This window comes from Beta vulgaris, chromosome 1 (genome assembly GCF_026745355.1).
Source record: "Beta vulgaris subsp. vulgaris cultivar EL10 chromosome 1, EL10.2, whole genome shotgun sequence".
Lineage (NCBI taxonomy): Eukaryota > Viridiplantae > Streptophyta > Magnoliopsida > Caryophyllales > Amaranthaceae > Beta > Beta vulgaris.
In genome coordinates this window covers 10,525,358-10,536,082 of record NC_079202.1, presented here as the reverse complement: position 1 = coordinate 10,536,082, position 10,725 = coordinate 10,525,358, and the positions used below count along the sequence as shown (strand labels likewise).

The 10,725-nt window shown below is 36.9% G+C and overlaps 1 protein-coding gene and 1 long non-coding RNA gene across 3 annotated transcripts; both read right to left on the bottom strand.

Annotated features, from left to right (window-relative positions):
- Positions 1–1,649: 1,649 nt before the first annotated feature.
- On the bottom strand, positions 1,650–3,297 carry LOC130592082 (uncharacterized). Its single transcript, XR_008970250.1, has 2 exons — positions 2,210–3,297; positions 1,650–1,769 (listed from the first exon to the last, which is right to left on the bottom strand). It is a non-coding gene; the product is annotated as an uncharacterized LOC130592082 (long non-coding RNA).
- A 370-nt stretch (positions 3,298–3,667) lies between these two features.
- LOC104898841 (uncharacterized) lies at positions 3,668–5,850 on the bottom strand. Of its 2 annotated transcripts, none has more exons than XM_048633960.2 (3): positions 5,111–5,850; positions 4,225–4,281; positions 3,668–4,103 (listed from the first exon to the last, which is right to left on the bottom strand). In XM_048633960.2, the coding sequence occupies exons 1-3, from the start codon at positions 5,240–5,242 to the stop codon at positions 3,984–3,986; spliced, it is 309 nt and encodes a 102-aa protein (XP_048489917.1). In that variant the 5' UTR covers positions 5,243–5,850; the 3' UTR covers positions 3,668–3,983. The 2 variants fall into 2 exon arrangements, with proteins under 2 accessions (XP_048489917.1, XP_048489919.1); XM_048633962.2 differs by having other exon boundaries at positions 3,668–4,097.
- Positions 5,851–10,725: the final 4,875 nt, after the last annotated feature.

Below are 10,725 nucleotides of genomic sequence, written 5' to 3'. Positions count from 1 at the left end.
TGAGTTCTCGCTATGATTCTAGTATTCATTTGACCAAGATCTTAGGTGAAAGTGTCTCTCAAAGTGAATATGCGAAAATCATAGGTAGTTTGATGTACCTCATGAACTGTACTCGACCTGACATAGCTTATGCAGTGAGTAGACTTAGTAGATATATACCCAAAGCCCTAGTAATGAACATTGGAGTGCTCTTCATCGTCTTCTCAGATACTTAAAAGGAACTGTTGATTTTTGTCTGCATTACTCTAAATTTCCTGCTGTTCTTAAAGGATTTTGTGATACAAATTGGGTATCTGATAATGATGAGATTAGTTCAACTAGTGGCTATGTGTTTACCCTTGGTGGTGGTGCTATATCGTGGAAGTCTTCGAAGCAGACTTTTATAGCACGTTCTGCCATGGAGTTTGAGTTCATTGACCTCGAGTTGGCAGGGTAAGAAGCTGAATGGTTGAGAAATCTTTTGTCTGATGTTCCTTTATGGGGAGGACAGGGTGCACCTGTCTCTCTTCATTGTGATTCTCAAGCAGCCATTGGTGTTGCTAAGAACAGTGTCTACAATGGTAAGAAGAGACACATACGAATCAGACACGGAGTCGTCAAACAACTCCTGAAAAATGGGGTACTTTCTTTGGAATATGTGAGGTCCGAAAGAAATCTTGCAAACCCATTTACTAAGGGGTTATCTAGGAGAGTTTTCCTAGAGTTGTCGAGGGGGATGGGGCTAAAGCCCATTAGTTGACATTTTAAGGTGGATACCCGTTTGAGGTCAAACGAAGCTATAAAATCTTAACTTGCACTACATCTCTCATCCCTTTGACGCATGGTAGTGCTTTTTTATCCATAGCCAATTGGTGGTTCTACTGAGACGCACTTGATGGATATACATTGAGGGGTTGAGCTTTTGCTCTTAATAGTTCCATATCCGTCCGGGGTGGTGTCATTGAGAAACACTTGATGGACTACCTACACTACTAGAAAAAACCTTAAATGCTCCTGTTGTTTAGTCCCCAAATGCTCCGTATTTAACGCGTAGCAAATGTCATACGAGCATTTGAGCATTTTACAAATGCTCCGTTTTACAACCGGAGCATTTGTTTTTAAATGCTCCGGTTTTTCGCTAACAACCGGAGCATTTGAGCCTTTTTTTATAAAAAAAAAATTCAGACCTGCTACTCCTGCTGGCCAGCAGCATGAGTAACAGGTCTGCAAAACTCGTACTATCCTAGCACATGTGAGCTCAGCAAATCAACAGCAATTGCAAACCAGATATCACATACCCTTGAGTTGCCTCATCCTCCCAATTTCCCCCCTAAGAAGGAAGAGTGAATCTAAATAAGCTGAGTACCTCTCACATATTCCTCCAATTGTATTCTTGCGTAATATTCATTTCGAACACAGTTTAAATTGTCCTCGCCTACTCGACAACTTATTCAGCTTTCCACTATACTACTTTTCAGGATAAAACTGGTAAATTCATGTACATTATGACATCTACTTAAGTTCGAGCTATATACAAATGATACCATCTGTTCAAACTAAAGAACATAACCCCCTATACAGCTACGTCAAGCAATATTGCAAACATGAAGTATTGCTAATGAATGCGAATCATAAATTTTAGTCATATTATATGAGGTACAAATACTAACTTCTCTGTAATCCTTGGCAATTAAAGCACTTCCAATGAAGTAAGTGAAGCAAATCAGAGACACTCCAATGAGAATTTTGTACAGATACAAGCGGTTCTTGGTGTCTGAGAATGCAGATACCTGAAAAACAGAAGAGGGCTATAGTCAAATTTGACATTAACAACTATCTAAAGACATAACATATAAAATCAGATAAACCCAAGCATGATATCTCTTTGAAAATCATAATTTTCCCAATTTTCATTGCTAAAATACTTCCCAATTTATTTCCTTTTTTAATCAAAAGATAATTCTTGATTAAGCAAACTAATATCTGAAAAACCCATCAACACAGAGTAAAAACGAAGTATCAACGTTTTATGATATATGAGCAAAACAAGCTATAAGTACAGGAAATAATAGCTAATGTAAACTACAAAAACATCCACATACACATAAATCACCAAAAAAAAGAATAAGTAACCAAACTTCATGATTGAAGTAAAACATTAAAAACCCCAAAAAAAAAAATAACAACAATACAAAAAAAAAAAAACTACTATACAGAAAGGAAGACTTACACTTACAGAAAGGGGGAAAGTCATGGTTGAAGAAGGTGAAGAGACATGAGATGGAAACATTAAAAAATGCTGCAACAAAGACATTAAAAAATTCAGGCCTTGTTTGGCTTTAGTAGTTCACAGTTAGCTCATAGCAAAACACAATAGTCATTATCAGTTAGTAATAGCAAGTTTAACAAAAGATAGCATTAACAAATTCTCTAATAGGCAGTTTATAGTAAGCAATTTTAAAGCACAAAAGATAATTTTACTATTAAAACTATGCTACTTCTTAACCGTAGAATGGTTCAACGGAATTATCAGAAAATATGAAGTAGATCAAAGACGTGACCTACAACAGGGAGTAGTGCAGAAAAAAATTCCAAAACAAAAGTGTGCAAACAGCATGTTAACTGAAACTCTTGTGTAAATAATACCACATGAATGTCCATACCTAAGTGCCTCTAATGAACCTCCAGCCTAGGCAGAGTAGGGGGACCAAGCAAGCAGCACTAACCCCACAATCGCAAAGAGGCCTGTAAAAGCCCAGCCCTGGAATTGCAGAGAGCTGGTTCCTCATGAAAATATGGGAAATGCATTTGATTGCCCTAAACTTACAGACATAGGAAGTAAATTTAAGGATTTGCAAATTAAGTCTTCGCGGAAAACTAGCGATTCCTAATTCTGTTAAACAGCTCAAAATGCAGATAATCTTCCTAACTGTGCGGGCAGAGCTCGACTCGGCTGGGTCGGGTCGAGTCCAAACGTTATCATGCAGACTCCATGTAAACCTCACTAAGCATCAAAAAAAGGTAAAACTCGATTACAAAGGACACCAGGACATTCTCCTGGGTTCCTGACCCAAAAAAAAAGACAAGGCTAGTTGCCAGTCCTACCATCTACAGGAAGTGTTATACGTAGCTCATAATACATACATAGACATACCTCCTTCAGTCTCCTTCCACAGCCACTCTGAAACTGCGGAATCATAAGCAGCCACGAGCTGAAAAGCCTTCCAGGCAAGCTTCCTACGGAACTGTTGGTCATCCTGATCTCCCTTGAGATAATCTATCAAAGCAGAGTAATCTTGTGGATCAACCACCACCAAGACATCCTATTGTGATTCTGTTAATATATCAACAGGTAGAAAATCAAGTGATTAGCTTTATATGAGTCTTAGACAAACAATTATAAAAAAATGAATAATATAAATCCATTAAAAAAGATGAAGAAAGATCATCACCTAATGGTGAAGAAAGGTATAGTTCATCCAAGAACTTGGAACGAACTATATGTTTTAGAAAATAGTTGACAGAATCATATAGGAACAGTCAATGTGGAAAGTGTTTGCGAGCAACATGGTCAAAGATTAGTTCACAATTGAAACAAGAAGACAGTTAAGAACATACAACATAGGACATGATGCTTTAGCATCAACCTACATACTAATGGTTAAAACTAATAAACATCAGTTGTAAATCAAATATAAGAGAAACTATATAAAGTAACTAGAAGATGAAGAGGCTGGAAAGCGATACTACGAAATATCAACAAGAGCTAAGATCTGTTAAAAGATGCATACCCGTGCTAGACACGAGTACCTGGGTCCAGCTATCTAAGTAATATAGCTTATGACAAAATGAAGTCTTAGTACTAGAACTTGCAGGAAAAGTTAATCCAGAAGGTCTACTTAAGTTTGAAAAAAAAAACTGTAGATTAATTGGTTGAGGGCTTACCTAAGACGATGGAGGACAAGGAGAAAACAATAGAACCCTTCATTGAGACCCCTGCTTTACTACCTTCTGACCCCATGGCTGCAATCTGCTGATATTAAATGGTGCTGAAACAACCTAGAAGCCACCACATAATCATAACATTGCAACTGCATAAGAACTTGACCAGGTAATAGCTGCTCCTGATGCAGAGTATAGGCATATATTCATGAATAAAATGACTAGGTTGGCAATAAAAAAAAACTTTTGATAACAAAATTACAATATTAAGATCATGAATTCAGCTGCTGCAAGCTGCCACACCTGGTTAGAGCAAGGAAAAGTGAAAGTTGCCACACCTGCCACAACATGGGCATCAATCTGCAAGTTTGAGAAATAAGAAGTCAAGTATGATGTACAGCCCACAAATTAGCTCATCTATGTGCATCAAGAATGAAAACAAAAGCACCTCGAAAAGCTAATAACTGATCTTCCATCACTCTTCTACACATATATATCCACTTGATGTACAAGCGGACATATATGAAAAGAAAATCATAGTGTTGAACACAACTTTTACCATATCCAAAACAAAACTATTTCCCTCAAATGCATTTAGAAGCTTATAAGCTACACATCACTTTTATCACTAGGTGTATAAATGTCTAATGCAATTTAGATACTTCTAAATAATAAGAATTCTTGTTCACTATTAAACAATGAAGTCTGCCATCTCATTTATTTAAAATATGCTATACAATGTGAGGTTCCAATAACTAAAAACACAAATTAAAGCTTGGAGTGCCAACCTAATATGGAGTAAAATTTCCATGTAAGAAGACCAAGTTCAAACCATCATTAAAGCTCTTTCTCGTGCCAATTCAATCTTGTTATTTCTAAAAAAATTATTTCAAGGATGTAAGCTACTAGATTATTCTTTCTTTCTTTATTGTGATTAGAAAAAAGATATTGACTGCTAATTTTCCCATGTTAATAACCAGAATCATAATCAAATTTTAAGAAATTACAAAGTCAAATAATTGAACAATAATATAGCAGAACCCTAGATCGAAAAAGAAAAGCAAAAGAAGAAGAGAGAAAGATCTAAGTACCAATCGCGATTTTCAGATCAACTATCAACACACCATAATCTCACACAACAAAAATAACCTATAAGAAAAACTTCCATAATCAAAATGAAAGGACTTACGAGGCAATTGGTTTCAGGAAGCAAAAGCCATTGTTTAAATAACTCTTGCGCCAGGTAAGGATTAGGTTTGAGAGCCAAAGGTGAAACCTCGTGCAACTTCAAGAGATTAGCATCATGAGATGTCGTAATCATTGCTTAACACTGGAGAGAATGCTATAGAATGTCAACCCCAGTTAATCATTGTACTATTAGTAAACCATCAAGAAGAGACAATCATCTACTTAAACCACCACCCAGGTCAAAAAAAATAAAGAAATAAAGAAACACAAAATGGAGACAGTACAAAAAATGCAATATAATAAAATATTCAAGCAAGAAACTAAGATTAATCAAGAAAAGTCTAATATAATAAAATAGAAAACTTCAAAATAAATCTCTATTCATATGTTTATCGTGGATAGCAGGCAACTGGAATCCCTATATTAAAAATCATTAGTAACATCAAAACTCCCAAATCTATAGAATATAAAATAAAACGGTGCATTTTAATCAATAAACCTAAGAAACTAACTATATTCAAGCATCACTCACCAAACAAAACACCATGGAAGTTACATCTCAGTAAACCGCAAGAAAGGAAGCATCATGTTTACAGTAGCAAGATAGATATACATAAGTATTAATGCTTACCGGATTAGAAGGTGCTGCAGACATAGATGAAGATCCAGCTGCAGCAGGCTTATTCTGCAATAGTTTCCAGATAATACAAACAGAATAATGTTACATTCCCAAAGAGAACGAGGAAAGACGTTTTATGACTATGACTGAAGTACTGAAGTACTGAAGAAATCATAACCGTAGCATTATAGTAATTGATTTACAATTGTGAACAACAGATTACCTTCTTCCCTACATAATATGTTGGATTAGAACAAGAATCACATTCAAAAATGAGTTAAATCAAAAACCATAACTATCTTCCATTAGTCATAATTTTAATGCGTTCACCATAAGAAAAGGTAACTTTTGCTTACAAATCCTGATTCAGAGTAGGCTAGAGAAGTTCAAAGTTTAACTTACATTCTCTCAAAAATAAAAAAAATGGCCTATAATTTTGGAACAACTCAAACTTAAGATGCTGACTATAATTTCAAGAACAGAGGGTGTGCAGCAGTTAGCAATGCATTTTGACAAGTCAAAATCAAATCATACGGATAACTAATTGATGTTAGGTAATATTCGTCTCTCCCAAAACTAGTAGAAAATCATCACCAATAACTCAATAATCTTCCCTAATAATTTAACCGCTTAAGAACTGATGAAGAACAACAAAAAAGATCAAATATTTTTCATGAGCTAAATCAAAAACGTCAACCTTACCAAATTAAATCACCGATTTTATAGAAAAATATCAGAAGAAAAACATCAAATAATCAATCCATAGATTTGATGTACCTCGCCTGACAAAGCAAAACAAGTACCAATTAACACCAACTTTGGCTGGCGGATATTGCGGAGGTTGGCTGACGTTTTTTGCGCACGTTTTTGAGCCCACATCTGCTGTTGTGGTTCCTGTTGTTGCTGTTGCTAAGCCATCCACATCTATTGTTGAATTTATAGCGAAAAACTTCCAAAATTCTCAAAGCTAATCTTACCCTAGAAATTTCACGACTAGAAAGGACCGAGAAAGAGGAGTGAGAAAAAGGCGAGAAGAATTAGTTAGGGTTAAAGAATCGAGAGATTTGAGAACATGGTAAGAGAATGAGTAACCTTTCTGGTCTCTTAGGCAAGAGGAGAGAGATCGTTCTCAACGGTTGGACCTTCAATTTCCTGATGCTTCATTTTTGAATTACTAGGGTTAGAGTTAGGATCCGATTGATTTGGGGAAGAAGACGATGAATAAAGTCGTTGTATGAGTGCGAATGGATTTTGACTTTGATGTTGAAGAAAGGGATGGAAATCATGATGAGTTGGAACCCTAAATGTTGCACGATCGACATGGAGATGGACACGGTGCTGGAGATTATTAACGGAATGTTTCATGAGAAGGGACGCATGAAGCTTGCGACTGACATTCATCAAACTAAGGGTTGTTGGCTGGAGGTTGAGTCTGGAAGAGAGAGAGATCGAAGTGCAGAGGGGAAAAGAGAAAAAAAGAGAACCAGTTTGATGGGAAGGAAGAGCGAGAGAACAGAGGTGAGCGAAACTAAAGTGGTGTGCGGGGAGTAATTAGAATCGAGGGAAAATAAAAATTTTAAAAAGGAGGAAACACAAATGCTCCGTTTAGCCGGAGCATTTGTTAAATTTTTTTATTAAAATATTAAAGAAAATCATCAAATGCTACGTTTGTAAAATAACCGGAGCATTTGACAAGTAGCAAAAGCACTTTTTTCCACTAGTGCTATGTAAGTGTGGAGGTTAAGTCGCCTTCTATGAAAGATTGGGCTGTCTTTCTAGAGCACTTATTAGACCCAAGGAATACGCATGGCTATAAAGCGCTTGTGATGTATCGTGGAGAATGCACGATCTTAAGGTAGGTATGTGTTGTGGGGGTCTCAACGGAACTCTAGTGAGTTCAAGAGAAATTCACTCACTAGATAGTAAGTTGTTGCCTCATTTCACTATGCATCAATTCAAATCGAAAGATATTGGTGTTTAAGTACTTTCCTTTCCTTACCCAGGAATTTCTTTTGCTTTTCAGAGCCTTTGTGGGGGATTGTTGGAGTTAAGGCTTGAAAAGCCTTAGCTTCTTTCATTCTATTATCCCACATTGCTTGTGGGAGGGAATGCCTCCTTGTTTTTATATTCCCTCCCTCCTTCCTATTATTGAGTTGGTACTTGAGATGCTTTTGTGGTTGGATGTCATGTTTGGTTTGGGCTTGCTATCACACACGCGCGCGCCGACCGGGCCAGGGCCTTGGGCCTTGGGCTTTGGGCTTTGGGGAATAAACTTAACTAACTTTTTGGACCCGGGCTGAGCGCGTGTGTGACCGTTGGAGATCTGTAACGTTTTGACCGTTACAGGATTGATGGCAATCCCTTAATATCCTCCCATTTATTGCCTTCCATTTTTTGGCCTGATTCTCTCCCATAAAATCAGTGCTTCTGATCAGTTTAATATACACACAAAAACATTTTCTTCTCTTCCTTCTCTTCTCTCTCTTTCTTGGGTTTCGTGCTTTTCTCCAAAGTCTATTCCGCTAGTGGTGGCAGTCTAGGCTGCTGTGTAAACCTTGGGGAGCTTTTCGGCCAGATCGATTACCATCGTTGTCAGGCCGTAATTGCTTTCAAGTCAGTGGTCTTCTACAACGGCACAACCTTGAAATCTTTGTTCTTTTGCCATTGTGTTCTGTCAGTTTCTAACAATACATATTGTTAAATTGCACTGATCATGACATGTAGATGTAGGTAGTAGGTTGGGTGGATACGAGGCAGGTAAGCTATCATATACCCTTCATTTTTTTTAGATGCCACACTCGCATAATATTTTACTATTTACCAATTAATATAATCTTGTTCGATTTGTTATTATTTATGTATAAGATATAACATAGTCTAGTAGAATCTTGTTTAATTCATCAAACTTATTTTAAAATTTAATATTTTTTCACTACGCATAGTTTAATTAAAAATATTATTGAAAGTAATGCATTGGAAGGCAAAACAAGAAGTGTAGAACTAGAAAAAAGCCACAAGAAGTATATCATTAATTCAATACCCATGACGAATATTATTTTTGATAATAATAGTAACCCACTACTGCCATCAACCAATGTCATATTCATGCATGCTCCAGCCTAAGTTTGTGTGGTGCGAAAATCACCAATTTATGCTTATGTGCCAATCTATTTTCGAAATGAGTAAAACTATGGAATTATGTTGTTAAAATAAATAGATGAAGTTTTTAATCTAGCTTTCTTCTATGTATACGCAAATTACAATGAGTCTTTCTACTTATGGGTATATTCTCTTCACTTACAATAAGCCAACGTGGTAAGTTTATTAAGATATGGTTTGGTCTAAACTAAGTATTTATGTTTCAATATTGTCTGGTCTTGTGATCTAAATTATTACCATTTTACGCAAATTCATAATGATAAACATATATATGTGAATCTTGTTGGATTCGCCTAAATATGTACGTAATGTTCAATAATCTAATTTTATAATCTTTATCTAATACGGAATTTATATATACTAATAAACCTTGCTTTATAAATCCTAGGAGTCACCTTGAAAATTGCTCTCACAAATTCTCCCTCAATTTCGAGTCACTCACCCTCATTAATCCTACATGGCAGTTTTTTCGATTAAAAGATTGTCCAATAACTAGGATAAATCGCCACTTGTCATTCAATTCTCTATTGTAATGGCCGAAAATTTTAAACCCCCTAATCAATCAATTACAATCTTCAATCATGTGCAAGTTGATCACCTAAATCAAAATTATTTCTAAATTGGATGACGTGATTTTAGGGATTGATTCAATCAATCTTTAATATGAAAATTCGACTAAAAATAACCTTTAGTTTCGCACTATAAGTACCTAATCATATTTGCATTGCACTACAACATCAAAAAAATATGTCAAGCATCATTCACAGTTTGGAACAACATCCAATTTTCTGTAGAAGGTGTCGCAACATCAAATGGGAAGATCAATTCGTTATTGACGGCTTGCGGCTATGATGAATGAATTAGTACTTACCAAATTCGAGAATCATCCCAAACGCATGATTATGTATGATTTCATGGGAACATCAATTTGTACGGCTTACGGTTACGATGGATGAATTAGTAAAAAAAATTGAGAATCATACCAAACGCATGGGTAATGGCCCAGAGAGGGATACCGTCTGGGTATCTTAGTGAAACCGGTATGACAAAGTCAACGGTTCTATAGTAAGTCTAGTTGGACCGGTATGGAACTTAGTCAACCCCTATATCGGTCTAACTGGTCATTCCGGCCTCGTTCCCCCTGTCGGCCCATCCCTAGTGAGCGCATCTTTCTCACTAGGTTGTGAGCTGTCCAGCTAGACCGATATGCATCGTCATGGTCACCACACTTACTATAGAATCGTTGACTTCGTCATACCGGTTTCACTAAGATACCCAGACGGTATCCCTCCCTCGGCCATTACCCATGGGCCTGGGCTTGCTCAAGTTAATATCTACATGCGCCTACGGGCCTAAAGATAAAACCTCAATAGAGGGTAAAAGTATATCCCAAAGGAATATACCTGCGTCCAACCAATAGGAGCAGAGTCCTCCCTGAACAAGGACTCTTACCGGCTCCTATAAATACCTCGTTGATCTGAGTCATAAGGTACGTTCACAAACATAATTATACTCCACTTGAGAGCTACCGGGACGTTCCTCAGATCAACCCCCAAGGTTAGTTTACGTGCTCTGTTTTACAAGACTCCGAACCGGCTTACATATACACAGAAGATACCGGTTCACACCCTACCGATTATTCCACACCGGTACAATTGGCGTTAGAAGGAGGGGTGAACTATACTTTTGAGTCTAAGCCATTATTTTACCAGCAAAACAACTCTCATGGATCCTAATCAGCACTTTGGGATGTCGTAAACTGATGAAAACAATGTCCCTATTGAGAAAACACCACCAGGATTCCCAACCCCGATACCGGTGGCAGGGTTGACCCGACC